General features: G+C 41.0%; 1 protein-coding gene and 1 pseudogene across 6 annotated transcripts in view; one reads left to right on the top strand and one right to left on the bottom strand.

Annotated features, from left to right (window-relative positions):
- Window positions 1-22,741, bottom strand: part of HERC2 (HECT and RLD domain containing E3 ubiquitin protein ligase 2) — a 215,612-nt gene that overhangs the window by 36,139 nt on the left and 156,732 nt on the right. For all 6 annotated transcript variants that reach the window (XM_061182985.1, XM_061182988.1, XM_061182986.1 and 3 more), the window contains 7 exons: window positions 17,869-18,040; window positions 16,830-17,019; window positions 15,877-16,017; window positions 11,741-11,932; window positions 9,025-9,178; window positions 1,743-1,850; window positions 81-212 (listed from right to left, as the gene is read on the bottom strand). In XM_061182985.1, coding sequence (XP_061038968.1) covers window positions 81-212; window positions 1,743-1,850; window positions 9,025-9,178; window positions 11,741-11,932; window positions 15,877-16,017; window positions 16,830-17,019; window positions 17,869-18,040 — 1,089 coding nt within the window. The remainder of the gene's footprint in view (window positions 1-80; window positions 213-1,742; window positions 1,851-9,024; window positions 9,179-11,740; window positions 11,933-15,876; window positions 16,018-16,829; window positions 17,020-17,868; window positions 18,041-22,741) is intronic.
- LOC133097056 (NADH dehydrogenase [ubiquinone] 1 alpha subcomplex subunit 5-like) lies at window positions 21,300-21,651 on the top strand (annotated as a pseudogene).

Genomic DNA, 22,741 nt, shown 5'->3' with positions numbered 1-22,741 from the left:
CAAAGTACTAAGTGAAAATGACAGGTGTGTTTCCCTCGCGTGGGTCATCAAGCCTTGGTGGCCATAAGCCTCCTCCTCACCTGCAGCTGGCATGATGGGGTAGACTGTGAAGCGCCAGCCCCATCCATTCACAGACCCGTCACTGATGAACTTCCACTTCAACTCATCCCCCGGGATGCGCAGCTCGCTGGACCAGTCAGACCACTCCCGGCCTGGTGGACAAAAGCACACTGGTGTTGGGTCCACCCATCATCAGATCAACATCAGCTTCTTTAGATACAAAGCAAAGTCATTCATGCCATGTCTGAAGAATAGCTGGCTCCTCCAGCCCACTCCCCATGTGCGTTCACACCATGCCCTTCAACTCACACTGTAGCAAGCAGTTGGGAAGTGGAGGGCAGGCAGGCACTGCTCCAACAGAGACACTCACACACAACCATGATGCTGTGTGAGAGGCCCGCAGAGACAGCCCGTGCTCACACCCGGGGTCGGGGCCGCAGGGAGGTTTCTTGGGGAAGGTCTGATGTAATGGTTGTTATCCAGGCAACAAAGCAGAAAAGCCCCGGTCTTCCCCAAAGAGGGTGCAAATGCTCAAAGGCGCAGGGGACACCCCTGCGGCACAGGGGCAGCTCAGCAAGGAAGAGCCACCCTCAAGGGAGAGTGGAGCAGCCCAGCCAGAGCCCGGGGCCTGGGGTGCCATGGAGAGGAGCCGGAGAGACAGGCGTGGGGCGTGCCACCCCAACCAGGCTTCTACTTGGAAGCGCCATCGGTCAGCGGCGTGGGAGTAGCCTGGAGGGAATCTTGGCGGAAGCAGAGAAACCGGGGGGAACATCTCACAACACTACTGAAAACTACATCGACATTTGTCAAACTGCCAGAAAAAAACCCATGCTCATCTGTGACACCACTTCATCCAAAGTAACGTCTTGTGAGTAAAGCTCTACTGGGTCACAGCCAGGCCCATGGTTTACATTCGGTCTGTGGCTGTCTTCACTACAAAGGCAGACGGGAGTAGTTATGTCAGGAACCGTCTGCTGACCCTTGCTCCAGGTGAAGGATAAAGAAGTCTGAAGAGATCTGCGCGCGCGCACACACACACACACGCACACACGCACGCACACACGCACACACACAGCCCTGCACTGATGAGTCTAAAAAGCCCAGTGAAGAGCATTTAACAAGCCCCTCGACTGAGCGATCTGCTCTTGCTCAGCCTCACGTTGAGCACGAGGTTGCTCAACCTCCTGAAGCGCGTCAGCAGAGCAGAGAGAGGCCCAAAGGAGACGTCTCTCGCCCACCCCAGGGCTGTCCACCACACGCACGGAACACTTCCTCCGCGTGGAGCCCAAGCCCTCACTGCAACCAACTAAAAACCAAAAGCCTTTAAAGCCTTGTAGCATGTCAACGTTTACCCGGCATGAGCCCGGCACTACCACACACCTTACAGCACCGTCTCCCCTGTCTGGCTGAGACTGGGTCCCAGACGGCCTGTGCTCCCAACAAGGACCCACGCTCACACTAGTCACCCAGTAATCCCACCCATCAGTGGTTAGGGGCAAACTCACTTGAATAATTATCTTACTGAAAGTACTGGGAAGAGGCAGATAAAACCAACTGTATTTTGCAGCTGGATCACTTATGGTCCCTTCCTTAAGTCTTACATGAGAATGAAGCAGTAGTAATGTTCTGTTTAGTAATGCTAATGACTCCGTTCTACAAAGCAAGCTCAACTCGCTTCCCACCTGACCGCACGGAGACAATCCTGTTGACTCCGTCCATGACCGTGAGAGGGTCGTGGCGCCTCTCTGTGGAGCACTGCCGGTCAAACTCCACCCTGAGTCCTTCTGCGCCTGGAGGACAAGTGAGCACAAAACACAAAGTAACAATTCCCACCCAACATACCACAGACAAAGCCACACAGAAGCAGTGAGACTAAAATGATGTGTAACAGCTAATGAAAAGCAAAAACTCAGGAAGAACTAACCTCAAAAAATACGAACCTAAGACTGAGCACCCCTCTCACCCACCCTGCCTCCCACAGAAGAATTCACCTGTGATGGAAACGCCAGAAGACATTCTCACTTGGCCAACTGGTTTTGTGGTCTCACTTCTGGGCACATTTTCATGCTGCAGCCCCAGCTCTGAGACCACACTTTATTATCCTGCCCACCCCCATATTTAAAAAGCCATATAAAATCACATGCACCAAGCATTTAGCATTAGATCTAGAGCCTTCTCTGGGACAAATTAGCTTACAAAAGAATCAGTAAAGGGTAGGACTGGGTTATGATGGAGGGAAGAGGGTGGCAAAATAACTATAAAACCACTCAAAATGATAAGAAACAGTGATTCCAGGGCTCTTCAAATCAATGAACGGCAAGCAACAAATTGAGAAGTGATTATTTATGGAAAAACCTGCCAAACTTGGGTAGGGACAGTGAGAGCCTGTGGTGTCCTCGCCTGGGGCTGTTCTACGCAAGCTGGGGCACAGCTCTACCAGGGCGGGACTCTACCTCCCAGGGCTTTATGCTCACTGTGTAGAGCAGGGGAAGTGCCCGGGCAGAGATTCTGGAAGTCAGAGAGTAGGGAGGGCAACTGAGGACACACAGAAAAGCTTGCATCTTTGCTGGCCCAGGGATGGGGGTATGGCTGGGGGAGTGCCAGACCTGAGAACTAGCCAGAACTCTAACAGGAAGATCCTGGAAGTCAGAGAGCAAAGAAGGGCTCAATGAGGACGTCATGGAGGCCTGGATGACGCAAGGCACGTGTACTCAGGAAAACGGGAAGAGTCGGGCACACACACACGCACGGGGAAGACTGCCAAAACACTGACTTCCATGCCCTACTTGCTCCCACCCACATAGAGATCCACCCGCAGAAGGGAACTCAGCAGGCTTGAGCGCCAAACCCAGCAGACATAGAGCAAACCCTAGAAGTCAGGCTAGAAAACAAAAATCAAAATAGAAAAGTGAGCAGGGACGCCAGTGGATATGTGATGTGGGGGAGAGATTTCAGAGAGTAATTCCAGGCATGTTACAAAACAAACACACAAAACAAATACACAAAACAACCAAAGAAACCCAGCGACAATTACAAATCTTAAAAAAAAAGTCAGAATCCAGGTGACACAATACAATCTAAAATGTCCAGTTTTCAATAAAAAATAATGGGATATGCAAAAACACTGAAAAGTGTGAGCCATACTCAGGAAGAAAATCAGGCAACAGAAACTGACCCTGATGGCCAGATGCTGAACTGAGTAGACATCAACTTCAAAGCAGCTGTAATAAATATGTTCAAAGAGTTCAAGAAAACCAGAGAAAACATGATCACAAAGGAAAATATGATAACAATGACTCAAAGAAAAAAGTACTAAAAGGAATTTTGGGGGTGGAAAAAGTACAATGACTGAAATGAAACATTCACCAGCTGGACAAAACAGCAGATCTGAAATGGCAGAAAAAAAAGAATCATTATACAACTTGAAGACTGTGTAATTTCTATTACTCTAACTGGAGAACAGAAGAAAAAAGAATGAAGATAAATAAAGTCTCATAAACCTGGGAGACAACATCAAGCATACAAACACGCATAATGGGAATCCCACCCCCAAAAAAACAGGGAAGAGGGAAACAGGAGGCAGAAAAAGTACTTGAACAGAGATAGCCCCAAATCTCCAGTCTGATGAAAAACATTAATCCACAGTTCCAAAAATTAATAACCCCAAGTAGGAAAACACAAAGAGATCCACATCCAGACACATTATACTGAAACTGTTGAAAACTAAAGACAAGGAGAAAATCATGAAAACAAGAGAAAAAAAGACACATAACATATAGGGGTACAAAATACAGTTAACCTTGACTTCTCTTGAGAAACAATGAACCCACGAAGCCAGTGGGATGACAAATTTAAAGTGATATGAGAGAAAAATGTCTATCAACTAAGAATTCTATCTCCAGCAAAACTATCCTTCAAAAGGCGAAGGCAAAATAAAAACATTCCCAAATACACACATACTGAAAGAATCCATTGCCAGCAGATATGATTTAGAAAAACCACGTAAAGTATTTCAGGCTGAAATAAAATGATACTGGATAGTAACCTGAATCCACAGGAAGAAATAAAGAGCACTAAAAATGGGAAATACATGGATTGAGAAATAAGGGTTTTTTTCCCCTTTTCTTAACATTTTTACAAGGTGAAAGACTGTATAAAGGAGAGCTTAGGAAACTATAGTCCACGGGACAAATTTGTCCCACTCACCACTTTTACATAGCCTGTGAGCTAAGAACAGTCTGTACATTTTTTAATAGTTGGAAAAAATTCAAAATAATATTTTGTGACATATGAAAGTTGGCCAATCCCTGGCACAATGCGATAATTATTAAGTCACATACGTATATTTGTAATACATATAGTTACAAATATGTTGCACAGGTCTGCAACATATACAGACACAGTATATACAACAATAACAGCAAAAATGAAGGAAGAGGAAATAGAACTATAATGAAGCAAAGTTGCTGCATTTTACCAGAACTAAAATATTAACCTGACGCAGACTGTGATAAATTAAAATATGTATTTTAATCCTCAGAGCAAACACCAATAAAAGTGGTTTAAAATCAACAGGAATTTAAATGGTACACTAAGAAAAATTTTGTTTAATATAAAAGAAAGCACTGAAGGAGGAACAAAAAAAGACACAAGGCACAGAGAACACACAGCAAAATGGCAGATGTAAATCCAACCACATTGTCTATAACTAACTGTCTTCCTAATCCAGATGTAAATCCAACCACATTTATAATTACATTAGATACGAATGGCCTAAGCATCTCAATCAAAAGGCAAAGACTGTAAGGATGGTCCTTAAATATGTTCCAGGTTTAGGCCATTTGTCTTGCTTTGTACTTGCCATCTGCCTTTTCATACCCATGAAAAAGAAAACCGAAGCAAGGATGCAAACAAATACTACAAACTATAATGCAAAAAACTGTCTTGAAAGACAAGACCTGAAACTACATTTTAAAGGGGCACAACCCCTTATCTGAGAATATCACCTGTAACAACCAATATGAAAACATATTCTAGTAAAATTACAGAAAGAAAGCACAATTTATAAGGAGGGAAAATAGATGATCATTTTCCCACTTTCACAGGAGAAAAACATATTTAAGGACCAGCAAAGAAGATGACGTGGAGGGGACAGGAGAGAGAGATGGGTAGAGAGGAAGAGAATGTTGTTGGAGAGGTGAACAGGGCTCATGTAAAGTTGCACAGGCCACCATCAAGGGTTCACATCCTATTTTAAGGTTACAGGGGTGTACTGGTGGGTTTCAAGCAGAGTACCAGTATGTTCTGACTCGTTTAAGAGAATCTCTCTAGATATCATGTAAGGAGTTGATTCTGGGGGACACAGGAGGTGAGAAGTAGAAGCAGAACATGTATATTATACTAGTATATGACATCTAGTATAATCAACCAGGTGAGACTAGATGGTTGGACCCAGAATGATCTGGAGTTGGTGATAAACAACCTAATTTGGAATATATTTTTAAAGTAGAAATGATAGGACTTGCTGGTAGACTGGTTATGAAGTAAAGAGAGAAACAGAAAAGAGGAAGAGGGATACCAGATTTTTGTCTTAGGCAACCGCTGAGTGGAATTATCTTTTGTTTTGTAAATTTCTACTATGAAAGAGTAAGAGCTCAAAGTTAAAGAAGCTTTTCTGAATGCCATCTCATTCTAAAAGTTTAAGAAAACTAGTTTCACATAAAAATGATCAGGATAAAAGTATCAAGGTCAGAAATCCAAGAAAGAGGGGATATATGTATAGCTGATCCATTTTGCGGTACAGTAGAAACTAACACAATGCTGTAAAGCAACTACTCCAATAAAAATTAATTTAAAAAAAGTATCAAGGTCAAATGCAATAAAAAGTTATTGTTATAAAAGAGAGAATAAGAACAGAATAATATTTTCCTACAGACAATGAAAGCAAGCCAGAAAGATGTGCCCACAAAACACATGAAAATTATAATCTATTATTTCAAACCAAGCTAAAAGAAATTAGGAAAATGATACAAGATATGAAAGAACAACATAAATTAGAATTAGGACAACAAAACACTAAATGAGAAAATTGAGTAAAGAATTTTTTTTCAAATTCAGAAATGAAAATTAAACTAGAAAGAGCACAGGAGCAAATAAACACAACAAATAATGCTTTGAAACAAACAGAAGAACAAAAGGGAAAAAAAAGAAAGAGATAAAAGGAACTTGAGGGACTTCCCTGGTGGTGCAGTGGTGAAGAATCCGCCTGCCACTGCAGGGGACACGGGTTCGAGCCCTGGTCCAGGAAGATCCCACATGCCGTGGAGCAACTAAGCCCATGCACGACAACTACTGAGCCTGCACTCTAGAGCCTGCAAGCCACAACTACTGAGCCCGCGTGTTGCAACTATTGAAGCCCACGCACCTAGAGCCCATGCTCTACAACAAGAGAAGCCATCATAATGAGAAGGCTGTGCACCACAACGAAGAGTAGCCCCCGCTCGCCACAACTAGAGAAAGCCCGCGCGCAGCAATGAAGACCCAACGCAGCCATTAATTAATTAATTAATTAATTAATTAAACCGTTCCCCCAAAACTGTTTAAAAAAAAAAAAAAGCACTTGAGAGGAAGTAGCCAACACTGACTCTAAAACAGCGGTCCCCAACCTTTTTGCACCAGGGACTGGTTTTGTGGAAGACGATTCTTCCACGACCGGGGTTGGGGGTGATGGTTCCCAGCAGATGAAGCTTTGCTTGCTCACCCACCGCTCACCTGCTGTGCCCAGTTCCTAACAGGCCTCAGCCCGGGGGTTGGGGGACACCCCCACCCCTGGCTCTAAACGGCATCCAACACAAGAAAACGACCACATATCCATGAAAAAGAAAACTGAAGCTAGGATACAAACAAATACTACAAACTGTAATGCAAAAAAACTGTCTTGAAAGACAAGACCTGAAACTACATTTTAAAGGGGCACAACCCCTTATCTGAGAATACTGCCTTGTAACAACCAATATGAAAACATATTCTAGTAAAATTATGGAAATAAAGCACAATTTATAAGGGGAGGGGGAATAGATTAGCATTTTTCCACTTTCACAGGAGAAAAACATGCTATCCAAAAAAGCTAACTTTCAAATTCCGGCACAAACTCTTAGAACAAGCTGACCTCGGTCGGGACTGCCGTCCTTTGAGCCCTGCTGAGGAACTGATGAGAGAATGGGCTTCAGACAATCACAATAAGGAAGGAGACAACTAAAACTAAATGCAAATTAAAAGGAAGGAAGTAGAGTATGTAACAGCTATTATGCTCTGGGATATATAGTATAATCATTTAAAGTTACAACAATAAAGAGGGCAAGAAAGCAAGAAAAAAATTTTGTTAAATATTTTCAGTAACTATGTGCATGTTTGGTAGTATTAGAATTGTATCCTTAGTCTTTTGTGCATGTCATGTGGGATAAAGCAAATAAGTAATTATGAGATATTCTAATTCTATCAGAACCAGGATTTGGGGTATGGAACAAAAGAAACACTGACGTAACAGAAGAGGTTAAGTAGAAACCTTGTAGCTCTGAATTTGGCTCTATCATATCATTATGAACTCAAAAGAAAGTCAGTCAGTCAGTCAGTCTGTCTGACTGTCCACTCATTAATCCTATCTCTGTCCACTGAAAAAATCTAGAAACAATGATAGCCCAGTGATCTGAAATGCTATCTCCACTAAAAGATACCAGGGCAGATTCCAGGTGGAGGGGAGAAACTACATGACAAGCCTAAAGCATCCTGTCATATCAGACTATATGGGAGTCACGGCAAGAGCCAAACTGAAGAGGTTCCCGATGTCTGGAGATGGGATAATTTGAGCTTTAGTAGGATAATAGTCACAATGGATTAAAGCCCATCATATATGTTTAAATCCACGAGTTCATAATGACATAAAAGAAAAAATAGGTAATTCCCTGGCTGTCCAGTGGTTAGGACTTGGCGCTTTCACTGCCGTGGGCCTGGGTTCAATCCCTGGTAGGGGCACTAAGATCCCATGAGCCGCGAGGCACAGCCAAGAAAAAAAAAAGAAAAAATAACTGGTCACCTTCAAAGAATGATAGGTAACCAGTTCATTCTCTTGAAAATGTAAACAGAAGAAAAGAATCAAGCTTTTATCCTGCCTTTCTTACGCAAACAACCAACCAAAGGAGAGGAAATGTCCCTATATAGAGTATTCTAGCAAATAAATAAGAAAGCAATGGAACGATTAGAATAGCACCATTTTGCAACCTCCCATGGATTTAATGGCCTCAGGCAATGAGCATCAGTAGCGGCTGCCATCACCAAAGGAGAGACAAGCAGATAGCAGGTGCTTCCAGATGCTGGATCACAAATACCAATGGTCCCGCCAAAGGCTGAACTAACTGGGCCTCTGAATCAGGGGAAATCTGCAGAAAGACAGGGCTAGGGACCACGTGGAAGTGCAGCAGGAGTGTGCAGGTCAAAGGCCCAGGTTCCTCCATAGGTGAATTGTTGAGAAAAAAGGAAAAAACTATAGGTTAAAAGAAACTTAAAAGATGGAAATTATTAATTAAGAGAGTTAAGATGACAATGCACGCTTGGGTAATAGAAACTGTCCATAAACACAAGCCAGGACAGTGTTACTTCAGGGGAGGACACAAGGAGGGCTTCTGTGGACAGGCACAAAAACTCTAGACCTGAGTTTTGGTGACTAAGGCATCCATCTAATAAGCGTTAAGCTAAACATTTACTTTGCGTGGTTTTCTGTATCATGCTTTATTTTGGGCGGGGGTGGAGTCGTTTTTCTAGAAAAGGTGGGAAAAGTGATTCTAAAGCAATTCTGTAGCTTCTTTTCTATAAAACAATGACGGCTGCTTCTATGGATGCAATTGCAGAAATGAAGCTGTTCTACAGGCAGGGATGCCCCATTTCCTCCCTGGGGCCAGCCCTGAGTACCTGGTATCTTCACTGTACCGCTGGAGGAAGTGTCATCAGTGTAGGGATGGCTACTCTCCACCACCACGGGCTGAGAGGACAGGCGGCCACTCTGTGAGTCTGTGGCTACATCCTCCAACTCGGTGACACAGAGCTCCAACAACATATCTGCCACCTGCGGGAGGAAGCGGGGTACAAAGCAGAAGGACGTCAGGATGCCCGCCCAATTCAGATCTTTCCGTAGGGACGGGGGCAGAGTGGAGGCCTTGGGAGTTTGAGAAATCTAGTTCAAATTAGGGCTCGGTTTTCCTCACCTATAAAATCAAGACAGCACAGAGCTCGCAGAGGTAGCAGCCAGGAGGTGGCTGACACACCCAAAACACCCCATACGTGGCAACTGATGAAACGGAAATGCCTGTGATTACAACAGTTTCTCTTTACATCAAGACAAGATTGCTTCTGCCCCAGGAACAAAACTATCAAGCGAAGGAGCAGAAGGTATAAAAAGGACCAAGATCCTAGAAGGCACCTCCAGCAGGAGGGGAGCAGGAATGGAGAGGAACGACCAAGCTGTCCAGGTTGAACAGCAGCAGACGGCATCTGAAATGAGGGCTACAAATATGAAGACAACTGGGGGTGTCTCTTGATCCAAGACGTCTAGGGTTAGCTCCCATACCACATTCTCCCAACAATCCATAATGTTCCAATTTCATTTGAAAATTTTAGTGATTCACACCATTTAAATGGTCAATACTGGTGATTATAAACTCCTTGACTGCTATTTTTAAAAACAAACAAGAATATGCTGTTACAGTAATAACATATTAACCTCCAAATATTTTTAATTTAGAGAAAAATAATGAAACTATTCTCTATTCCGTATTTTTCAGAAATAAATGATTGTTTTTATCTATTTTTCCTCACACTTAGATAATAAAGATTAGCTTAGCAAACAGCTTTGTTAATGACAAACTAAGATCACTGCCATTTAGGTGTTATCATTATAAATTCAAAAGTTTCTCTTTTTTTCTTAAGAGTCCCAAATATCAGGTCAGGGTAGGGCATAGGAGTAGCATCTTGCCACTGGCCAGGAAAGTTTGAAGACAATCCCCACCTTTGTTTCTGCCTCCCCTTGAATCTGAGATACTGACATCATCAAACTCCTAATGCACAGCCCACTAGGGCTCTTCTGGGCTTCAGAACCTTCCTCTGCAAAGCCAGTCAGTCCCCCAGGAGAGGCCAATAAGCTCTGAGGCGAGGGTGACAGAGCGGTCACAGCTGCGGTTCTGTCCTCAGAGCACTCAGAGTCCACCACCATTTCTCCCACCCACCAGCAACCTGAGTGTCTTTGGGGCAGTAATGACCTCTGAGAGCCTCAGTGTGCTTATCTGTAAACAAAGGGAAAGCCTGTGCTCCGTACTGAGAGAACGCACCAAGAACCAGGCCTGGCAGGTATGCGTACAAGAAATGCTGGGTATCAGTACCTGAAATCCATGTTCTCATTCCATCCTTTCCTCTCACAAACACATTAAACTCGTGAAAACATTAATATTTTGCTTATGGCAATTCACCTTGATTTAATCTCTCAGAATTATGCCAAGTAACTTGCCTCAAAAAACTACAAAGTAGGAAACCTGTAACTTTTAGTTCTTCCTGAACACAATTAAGAAATAACAAGCCCCTAAATTAAAGAATTAACAAGCCCCTAAAATACCTACCAAACCATTTACTATGATTTCAAGACCACTTGACCATACTTAAGTACTTTATGGTTTTGGTGGTGGTGATATGGAACTTAGAGAAACACAGATGACACATCTGCACAGGGCACATGGCATCAGACTCCCTGACACAGCCAGTTCTGAAAAGGCAGAGCAAGGCTGCTGATAAATAAGGGTCCTTAAGGAAGCCCAAGGACTTCAGGACTAATCAATTCTACTTTTAAGATATATTGATATGATATTGACTTTACACCCTAGACTAGCCACATGTGGCTATTCAAATTTAAATTAATTAAAGTTAAATAAAATGAAAACTTCAGTGCCTCAGGTGCACTAGCTACATTTCAAGTACTCAATAGCCACATATGGCTGGTGGCTACCATACTGGATGGCTCAGGTACAGAACATCACCACGGCAGAAAGTCCCACAGGACCCAGTGCTACCAAATATTAAAATCTATTTTAAATAGTTAATAGTTAAAATACTGCAGTATTGGAGCACAGAAACTAGATTAATGGAACAGAAAGAAGTCCATAAAAGTTTAGAATATGATAAAAGTGGTCTTCAAATCACTAGGGAAAAGATGGATTTATTCAATCAATGATGTTGGGGCAACATGTTCGCCATCTAGGAAAAAGTAAAGTTGAATCCTGACTTTATCCCTTACATCACGATAAATCCCAGGTGGTTCAAAAAGGTAAATACAATAACAAATGAAAACGTAAAAATGATTAGAAGAGACTTGAGAGAGTTTTTTAAACAACGTCATGCTGGTAGCATATTTTCGGTATAATACAAAATCCAGAAGCCATAAATGAAAAAACTGGCAGATCTGACTTCGTAAAAACTAGAAATTTCTAAATTCTAAAATTCTAAAATATCAAAATTACATCAAAAGGCAAACTGGGGAGCAACTGCAGCACAGACGACAGAGAAGGGACTCATCTTCAGCAGGAGCCCTTCAAGCACGAGACAGCATCAGTACCTCCAGCCCGCCCACCCGCCTGCAGCTCACCTGTGGGTAGGCGGCGCCCATGCCAGACAGCACAGCCGAAAGCACGTCCCTGCCCTTGTCCCCGGCCCGGCCACACACAGACAGCTTGAGCAGGTCCACCATGACGCGCGTGTCGTCCACAACCAACAGGCTGGTGAACTCATCCAAGGACTGAAGTTCTGGGCCTGACGCTTTATTTTGGCTTTCAACATCCTAAAAAGTCAAACAATTAAAATGAGGAATGATATGTTAAGAGATAAACAGTCATAAACTCAAAGGATACATGATTACCAATAATGAATAAGGGACTTTTTAAGACATTTAAGACCGTGAAATACTAGATTAAGAAATGACAAGCCCCTAAAATCTCCACCACCCCACACTACGCTTTCAAGATCAATTACCTATTTTACAAATTACCAACAGCTGTCAAAAGGAATGCCTAAACTATAAAGAAATGACAACTTATACTGTGACCAAGTTCATAACAGAGGTACGTTACAAGGGGAGACTTGGAATGAAATCACACCATGTAAAATTACCCCCATAGGGTATGTTTGGGAGTTTTCTATCAACTAAATTTGTACACTATGCTTTTACATATTTTGTCTAGATCCTCTCCATAATTCTTTCTTAGAATCTTATTTAATGGACTTATTGGCATGTAACACATTGTCCATAATCTCTTGCTCCTTAGGTTCTTTTAAAAAGAAAATATACAAAGTAAGCGTCTTCTCAATATTCCCCTTGTACTTCCCATTCACAGTATGTCAGTTAAAACAAACCACACCTGCGATCATTTACCTCTCTTTCCACATTAGCAGAGGAAAGGAGACGCTTGTTTGCCTGTGGCAGCATCACTGACACCCCCAACCCCACATGAGGGTGGGGGTGCCCCACCGGGACAGCCACCCCACAGCCTGCCGCCCACCACAAAGGAGCCTCTTGGAGGCTGGCGGTGGGGTCCAGCTTACAGAGAGGAACAGGGAGCCGTCAGAGCTGGGAAATCCCACAGCTTCCGAGCATCACTGAGACCTGTGCTGAACAGGGGAGCAGCCGGGCCCTTCCCATTCCCCAAGCAGAGTCCAGCTCTCCAGGGGAAGAACAAGGTGCCACAAGTGCCTCTTCTCTTCTCTCTTGCTTTCTGGATTTCAGTGAAACCAGTGCCAATGCTTTTCAGAAACAGAAATGAGCCAGGAGAAGCACAAGCCCCACTTAGGAACCTTAAGGGGAATGTGACATATCCAACGTGCAAAGTCCATCAATGCTCAAGTTGGCCCTGGAAGCCATAGCTCTCTCGGGCAGGAGCACGGTTTCTCCCTTTAAAGAAACAGACCCTGCTCCTACCTCCAAATGAAGACTCATCAGGGAATCAGTAAGTGAAATTCATCAGAAACGATGACATTCCAGAATCTCACTCACTGAAGACCAGCGAAAGCATTCAGTGGAATATATTAATCATATATAACGTCTTTGGTCTTATTTGAAGCAGTATCAAACATTTTTTTGGTGGGGGTGTTTAAAAAAAAAATAGAGGACAAGTCCAAAGGAAGTGTTAAAAAAATTAGATCACTAGCTGCCTATCCTTGAACAAGCCCAAAACTAACATAAAAATTACTTTGCCATTATTTATGAATCAAACCAAAACTGAAATGATAGGAATTAAGGGCTATACTCTGGATAATGCCTATGTCTCATAAATAAATTGGTAAGAAAGAAATTATACCATCCCTCTTCTAGCTAAAAGCAAAAATTTTGCATAATTCAGATTGATTTCTGCATTAAACCCTCACCCTAGGAGACTGCCAAATATCAGAAGTTGAGTCCAGACACCTAGTTTATAAATAGCAATTTCCTCATCACCACAGATGGTTATGACGATTTTCCATAGGACGTATTTTCATCAGCAGTAAGAGCATAATATAAATCCAGAGTTCCAGATGTAACTGACAACAACGTGTGTCTGTTCCCAGGGTGGGCCGGCAGGGAAGACAGTGGGAGCAGGCGCAACGGCCTGGCATGGGGGCACCCGGCGGGCTCGGGAGGGGATCCACGTCGGGGCGCCGCGTGGCAGAGCCAAGGGGAAGATGTCCCTGCTCTGGGCCAGCGGCACTGGATGCAGGGGTGGGAGAGGTCACAGGTCAAGCAGGGTGAGAGGCTATCCCCGCCAAGGGCAGGCTGGTTCTGAGTGCCAGAAGCTGTGCAGGCGACGGAGGGTGTCCGTGTGGGAGAGGAACGACAGCGAAAATGGGAGGGTAGCTACCTAAGGGGAAGTTATTAAACGGTCACTAACAGGAGCCAGGATTCTCGCTTTCACAGAGGAGAGTTTTCAATACAGAAAGGGAGAAAAGTAGAATGAATCCCGTGCAGTTATTAGAATTGACTGTATTGCTGCGGTTTCACTATATGTAGATATATAACAAAATAAATATTAATGCGTATAACTTATTGCATGGACGCGCACACACACACGTGCACACGCTTATTTCCTAGCTCTGCCCAGTAAGAGCGGTTGTGAACAGCAGCCCCCCCAATGGCAATGAGCGCATGAAGGTCCAGATCTTGGCTTCTAAATACCATTCTCCACTAAAAAGAACCAACACCTCTTGGAGAAACATCTGATTTCTGTGCTAGAATATAAAACATCTTGTTGAACCTAGAATTTTGTGTTGTGCCAGGAAACAAGGAAATAAAAGAACAATCAGAACATGTTAGAACAGAGAAAATTCTACCAAATATTTAAAGAATTAAGCCCAAACCTTCACAAACCCTTCTAAAAAACAGAAGAGGAAGGAACACAGCCCAACTCATTCTAGGAGACCAGTATTACGCTTTAACCCAAATCAGGAGAAGATATAGGTGCAAAATAGCAAAGCAATCCAACAACATATAAAAGGATTATATACCTAAAATATGGAAAGAGAGCAAGAACAAACCCTGTGGTGTTGGACTGAAAACTAAAGTATTGGTTTGAACCACTCATGGTTTTCATTATATAGATAAGATGCCAAAGGAGAAATAAATGCTTGTGGGTGTGTGTGTCTGTTTGCTGAGCGGGCCTGAACCAAGGACACCCAGTAGCAATCAGCTTTCCAAGCTCCCAGATCTTGTTTCTAAATTCTCTGATCCACTAAAAGGAACCAGCGCTCCTTGGAGAAATGGCTGATTCCAGGGCGAGGGCAGGGTAGGTGAAAGATAAGTTTGGAACACTCTATTGTGCTAGAAAGTAAGGAAGTGCTCAAAGAATTATGGGGACACATCAGAAGGACAAACCAGCTGGAAAGGGCTCCCAATGGCCAAGTCTGGGGCAATTTGGGTGTCAAATGATGTATGTCATTATTTGAGTAAAACGGATCCCATGAATCTGTACCAATAGACAGACAGACAGATGAGATGAGAAAGGAAAAGTTCTCCCTTACAGAAGAAGAGCAACAGTGATATTCCAAAAGGAATGATGAAATTTGAAAAATCACCACATGACAACTACCACAGTAATAATGGATCCAGCTAGAATCATCAAGATACTAAAAACTGGTAGGTGAAAATATGACAAGGGATAAGGTAGTAACATAGTCTCAAAGTTATCTCCCCATGAATACTTATTAACACACTTTTATTAACTTCCAATAGAGAAATCCGGCAGATACTTTTAACAAAATAGTAAGAATTAACATTACCTGTAATGCAGCAAATTAACAATGCACACATCCCAATGGGATGCACTGAAAAGAACCCTGCATCATTCCTGTGGTGTTTCTGACAAAAACAGGAACTGAAGAATTGTTCCATATTGAAGACCAAAGAAACAACACTCAACCTTGGGCTGGGTCCTAGACCTATAAAGGATACTACTGGGACAATGAGCAAAATCTGCATAAGTCTATGGACAGAAAGTAATCCTGGATCAATGGTAATGTCCTGATACTCAGGAAATATGCACTGAAACATTAAGAAGAGTTGGGGATTGTGCCCTACAGCACTCCCGCCAATGGTTTAGAAACACTAACAACTGGAGAACCTAGGTAGATAGTACCTAGGAGTATATCAAATAGTACACAGGCGTATACCATGTTCTACTTCTATGAACTACTTCTGCAACTTGTGCGTACATTTCAGATTATTTCAAAATAAAATGTTAAAGAAGAAAGCCCCTTGACCTCTTTGGTTTTGGTCATGGTTTCTGCAATGATGCTGGCAGCTCCTGGGTCATCTGTTACGGGGATAAATGGCCGAGAAGAAGCTGAGGAAGCAGACGGGGTCACTGCAGGGGGGGTCACAGCGTCCTCAGAAGAGACGATCTAAAACGAAGAAGAAAAGGAGAAACTTGGCAACATGGCACACTTCCCATCCAACTCCAAAAGACTTACCCCTTGGGCCATCTGGAATATACCAGATTTTACAGAGGTAACAAGGCACTTACACCACCAGCTACCACCTCCAGTGGGGTCTGGGACAGCCCTGCAAAATCAAGCGTATTCATATTCCCAGGAGAACCTATTAATAGTCACAACGGGTCACATGAAAACAACTAAAATGAGCTCCCATCTCTTCAAGTTGGATTTTTCCCCAAAATAAGTTACAAAAATCTTTAGCTTTTGGAGCTTTCAGGTTTCAGAACTTCAGATAAACAACTGTGCACTTGCATTTAGCAACTTTTTAAAAGAATAATCTGTTTCCATCTACACACGAAAAAGACTCTTTTTTTTTTTTTTTTTTTTAATATTTATTTATTTGGCTGCGCCGGGACTTAGTTGCAGCACGCGGGATCTTCGTCGCCGCATGCAGGATGTTTTTAGTTGCGGCCGGCGGGTTGTGGCATGCCAGCTCTTAGTTGCAGCATGCATGTGGGATCTAGTTCCCTGACCAGGGATCGAACCCAGGGCCCCCTGCATTGGGAGCATGGAGTCTTAGCCACTGGACCACCAGAGAAGTCCCAAGGCTCCTTTTGCAAATAGAATATTTTCTAATTCAAGCCCCAAATGCCTATGGCAGTAGGCACAAAAACACTCTGAATTAAGTGAAAGAATGACTTATACTTTACTAGATACAAATTAGCTACCTTTTCCTTTCTGATCAAATATTGCTTTATTGCTTTACCATTTATTTTTACCTCTCCTCTCTTTTCTTGCCATGGATTTGGACTTAGTCTGTCTTCAATATCAACAGCCAGCACACACTCCTCTCCATTCATGGGACTGGCCATGGCAGACACGTCAGAAGGGGCTGCTGAGGAAGAGAACGAGGGACACTCCACCGGGGCAACCATGCCAGCTGGCATCAGGGCCCCGACCACGGCGTCTCTGTCAGGAGAGAAAGCCAGACCTGCAGTGAGCTGCCATTCACCTCTGCAGGACGGAAGAGTCAGGGGGCAGGACAAGTGCTTATTGAAGGACCCCCTCATTTTTATAGGATAAGTATAGAAAGAGTTTTAGAAAAATACTGAATGTTATTACTATCTATCGGCTAAAAGCTAAAATATTTATTCCTGATCTTATTTATTGAACGACCACAGAGATGACAGATGAAAAACTGCCAACATAAAAATCAGCCTCTGTATTTCCCTGAGAAATCTTCTTGGTTTGTTCAAGCCTGAGGGTAATTTTGTGTTTACTGAAGGCCAAATACCAAGGATGCCTCACACAAGACACCAAGGACTAAATGTCCTCTCAACAACTAAGTCAGCCTTTGGTCTAAACTAATGTTCCTGTGTAAGTATTCATTTCTATTCATCAGATCCATAACCATGATACACTGATGGATGGGGCACTTATTCAGGTGGTGAGAAAACAGCAGCAAAACGGTAGAAAAGACAGCACTACCAAAACTGCCTTATCAAAAGTGAAGGAGATGACAAGTGTCTTAAACATTACTGTATATTAGTAACAACTGATTCTTCCTCTCATCCCCCAAAATATGTTTAAAGTTTATTGGCCATAAAGAATAATGAAAATGTTCTTTAACTTGATTTTCTAATTCATATTTCAACCTCCATTAAAGAAAGCACAGATACCATCATTCACCATCAAAGGGTGTATGACCCAGAACTCACAGTATTTAAAGACAATATACACAACATCTTCCATCAAAAAACTACAAAAACCCAAAGCTTACATAGTTGTGGGATTTCAAAAGTTAGCAAACGAGCCTACCTGGCATACATGATTTGCAGCGCTGTAAGTATATGAGATAAGGCCTGCTGTTTGGCCAGATTTCCATCTAATGACAGGAGAATCTTGGCAAGAGAGGGGCGATTTGGTTTAGAATTATTTGCACCACTGATTTTATTACTGGCAGCAGAAGAGTCAGCATCAGAAGGCACACCTGAAAAAGGAAAATAAAATTTGGGTTCAATTTTTAAGATCAGTTTGCTCTATTTCTATAATTTGACCTTTCAGTTTAGTTCCGAGACACACTGCAATCTGCATTTTGCTATTTCACAGATTAAATACTAGTTTCATTAATGGTCTTTCAGAGTTTAAAAAAAATTATCTATACTTATCTAAAGAAGCTATTTTCAGCAAAGGTTCACTGTAACTGCAAACAGATATAAATACTTTTGCAAAATACACTTACAACAATTTACGGTATACATACGTAAGCTGTGAAAATACTACAGTAACTATCTGTATTTACTTATCATTGAAATGTAAAACAAAAAATAATCCAAAACAATGGTGAGAAGACAAGATGTTCACCATATACAGTCTTAGTGGACACATGTTCCAGCTCACTGCCCTGAGAGTTCCCAGGCCTCAGCAGAGGGAGAGAACCAGGTGGAGCTCAGTGGTCTCTGTGAGCAGAGGAGGTAGAGCTCAGAGCCAGGGAGTCCAATGTGGCCAAAGTTCACAGGACAGGACGAGAGGAGAAAGTTGCCCAGAGAGTGCCCTGGAGATGTGCAGGTGCTCTCACTCACCCAGCTAAGGATGCAGCAGAAGCTGATGGGTGCCTACATAAAAGGGCACTGCCCAAAGCCAAAGAAAGAACTGCATGAAAGGACTGGAGACCCAGCACAGAGGCTGGGAGAAAATGGAGGGCCCAGCTAGTGCCTGCTCCCATCCGCCAGATGGGAAGACCTCATAATTCACAAGACACTGAGTAGAATACTCAGTGGGGGAATAATTAGCCCCAGACTAATATCAGGTCTGAATCCACTTAACAAATCCAAAACCAAGACCCAAAAGAATCAAACTGTTTGAGAATGACTTAACTGTATCTAAGCTCAAGAAGATTTATACACACACAAAAATCCCCAGCAACGTTCAGGTTAAAATTCACAATGTATGGCATCCAACTAAAAGCTACCCAGTGGGCAGAAAGGCAGGAAAATACCACTCAATTCAGAAATACGAAGAAAAATCAATTGAGGTAAACAATCCAGAACTGACACAGATATTACAATCAGCAGACAGGTTAAAACACTTATTATATCTGTATTCCATATGTTCAAAAGAGAACCAGAGACATGAAAGATATAAAAATGCCCAAATCAAATTTCGAGAGAGGTAGCTAGGATGTCTGAGATTTAAACAGTTTGGTAACATTAACAGCACATTAGAAAATGAAGAAAAGACAAGTGAATTTGGAGACATAGCAATAGAAGCTATCCAAAATGAAACACAGAAAAGGAAGTTAAAAAATGAACAATGTCATTTATCTGTGGAACAACTTCAAGAGACCTAATATACATAGCACTAAACCTCCCAAAGAGGAGAAAGAAAGGTACAGGAAAGAATTTTTTTGTGAAGAACAGTAAATGAAAATTTTCCAAATTTGTTGAAAATTAGAAACCCAAAGATCCAAGAAGCACAATGACCCACAAGCACATGAACCATGAAGATAAAAACCATGGAAATAAAGAGAAAATCCTAAAAGTAGTCTGAGATAAAAGACATGTTACGTACAGAAAAACAAAGATAAGAATGACAGCAAATTCTCAATGAAAACAATGTCAACCTAAAATTTTATACCCAGCTAAAATATATTGCAAACATGAAGCAAAATAATGACTAGCTCAGACATAAAAAGCTGAAAGGAGGAACCCCAGACCTGAGCTACAAGACATAAAAAAGTAAGTCCTTCAAGCAGAAGGAAAATGGTGCCAGATGGAAATATGGATCTCCACAAAGGAATGAAGAACACCAGAAATGGTAATTACATGAGTAAATATAGAGATATTCTTTTCTTTTTAATTTATTTAAATAGATAACCTAATGTTTAAAGAAAATTAATTTTAACAACTGTCACATTTACAACATACAAAGAAATGTATAACAACAACAGCACAAAGGCTAGGAGGGAAGAAATAGAGATATACTGTTGTATAATTCATATACTATACATGAAAGTGTAGAATCACCTGAAGGTAGACTATGATAAATTAAAGGTGTATAATACATATCCTAAAGCAATCACTAAAATAACATAATAAGTTAGAGCTCAAAGAAAACAAAGGAGAGAAAATAAAATCATAAAGAACAATTAATTCAAAGAAAGGCAAAAAAATGAGAAGAGAAAGAACAATGAACAGCTAGGACTAATAGAAAACAAATAGCAGGATATTGACTGAAAACAGATACATTAATAATCACATTAACTGTAAGTGAAATGAACACCCCAATGTCAGAGAAAAAATTAAAAAGCTAAATCCAACTATATGTTTCGTATAAGGAAGCGTCTTTTAGTAGGTTAAAAGTAAAAGAATGGAAAAGATATACCATAGTTTGCCATGGTATATGGAATACCATAGTTTAAATACTATATAGCATTGGTCAAAAGAAAGCTAGAGTCACTATATTCATATCAGACAAATTTGACTTTAAAGTAAGAATTTCAAAGCAAAGGGATAAAGAGGGTAATCTGTTATAATGATAGCAGAATCAATGATTCAAGGAGATAAAAGTAAATGTCCACATTAGAAAAGTAGGAAGATCCTAAGCTTCTTAGAAGAAAAGAATTAATAAAGATAGAGCAGAGATCAGTGAAATAGAGAACAGAAAAACAATGAAGAAAAATCAAGGAAACCATAAGCTTGTTCTTTGAAAAAACTTAATAAAACTGATAAACCTCTAGGAAAGAGAAGATACAATTACCAATGTAAGGAATGAGTAATGACATCACTACAGAGTCTACAAATGTTAAAAGAAAAATAATCAAATATTGAGACCAACTTTATGCCAGTAAGTTCGACTTCCATCAAAGACACAAATCTTACTAGAAAAAAAAAAAAACAGATAATGCTGAATCTATTAAAGGAATTAAATTTGTGGTTAAAAAACATAAAGAAACTGCACAAAGAACTCTAGGCCCAGATGGCTTCACTGGTGAATTCTACTGAAAGAATACCAATTCTACACAAAATAAAAAGGAAAACTGAAAAGAAGGGAACACTTACCACTTCATTCTATAAGGCCGGACAGAGATACTAATAGAAAATTACAGACCAATATCCATCATGAACAAAGAGGTAACAGTTCTTAACCTTTTTTTGGCAACTTGAATACAACAAGGTACAAAAAGAATAATCCACAGGTCAAAAACAAAGCTGAAAAGAAATTTTTAAAATATATAAAACTGGGCTGTCATGGCGGGCTTGCTGAAGAAGATCACTGGCCTTGTGGGACTGTGGGTATGTAAGAGTCCACACAAGAGGCTAAAAATATTGTATACAAAGATTCCTGATGTTCTTGGACAAATCCCTAAAAATGTACCATATAAAAGGTATATAGAACAGATTACAAATGAGAAGCTACATATGGTTAAAGTGGAACCAGATGTTAAAAAATTAGAAGAGCAACTTCAGGGTGGCCAAATAGAAGAGGAGATTCTTTAGGCTGAAAATGAACTAAGTCTGGTGAGAAAAATGGTGGAATGGAAGCCATGGGGAGTCTTCAGTGGAAAAGCCTCCGGCCAACCAATGGAAATGGCTAATATAAACATCATTAAATAACTTGTGTTTTCATGGGAAACTGATATAATTAAATATTCTGTTATATTAAAAATGTTTCCATATTCATCTTATAATCAAGAAAGCTGACACAAAACATACTGAGGAGACTTGTTGAAATTGATGATTATGGTAATAGGGACTTGTGAATCAATTCTTGATTTGCAGAGCATTCATTCAAATTATTTCCAAGATGATATTTTTTAAAAAAACAAAGAGGTTTTGGGAAGATCTGAAAGTTAACTGGAAAAATTCCTATAGATTTTCAACACAGGGACCATATTTGAAAGGTGAAGTATTTTTAGTAGTATCTTCAACACATCATTTAATTATTTTCATTCTGAAAAAACAGAAAAGGTACTTAATTATTATTTAAACAAATTTATAGGTCACTGTTTGACGTGAAGTAGTAAGAAAAAACCATCAAATTAGAATTTGTTGTATACTTGAGAAAACTGATTCAGTATTTGAAAGATTTTTATTTATAGTGGTAGTTGGAAAAATTTTCCTTTTGTCTCATTTAAGGAAGTTAGCTTTCTGGCCCTTTGGCTTTACTTTTCTAGATCAACCAAAGTACATCAGGATACAGAGAGAATTTCTGTAAAAGAAGAGACACTAAGAGTTCCTAAAGTTTATCCAACATATAGATAGGCTTATATTCAAAACATTTAGCTGTATGGTTATAACTTCAAAGTGGAATCACTAAGTGGTTTTCACTAATTTCCAATATGAGTGCAGCCTGGGTATCAGAAGATAAATGCTGTTCAAAGAATGAAGCAGTTTGGCAAGTTTAAGGTTAAACAAAAATAAAATTACTTTTCATATGTCCTTAAAATACATATATATAAGTGAATGAAAATGAAAATACAACATATCAAAATTTGAGAGATGTAGCTAAAGCAGTGCTGAGAGGCAAATTTATAGTACTAAAAGTTTACAATAGACAAGAGAAAAAGTCTCAAATCAATGATCTAAGCTCTCACCTCAAGAAACTAGAAAAAGAATAGAAAATAAACATAAAGCAAGCATAAAGATGAGAACAGAAACCGATAAAACTGAAAACCGATAAACAACAGAAA

This window comes from Eubalaena glacialis, chromosome 1, assembly GCF_028564815.1.
Source record: "Eubalaena glacialis isolate mEubGla1 chromosome 1, mEubGla1.1.hap2.+ XY, whole genome shotgun sequence".
NCBI classification, from domain to species: domain Eukaryota; kingdom Metazoa; phylum Chordata; class Mammalia; order Artiodactyla; family Balaenidae; genus Eubalaena; species Eubalaena glacialis.
The sequence above is the reverse complement of the archived record's forward strand: the minus strand, read 5'-3'. Positions and strand labels throughout refer to the sequence as shown.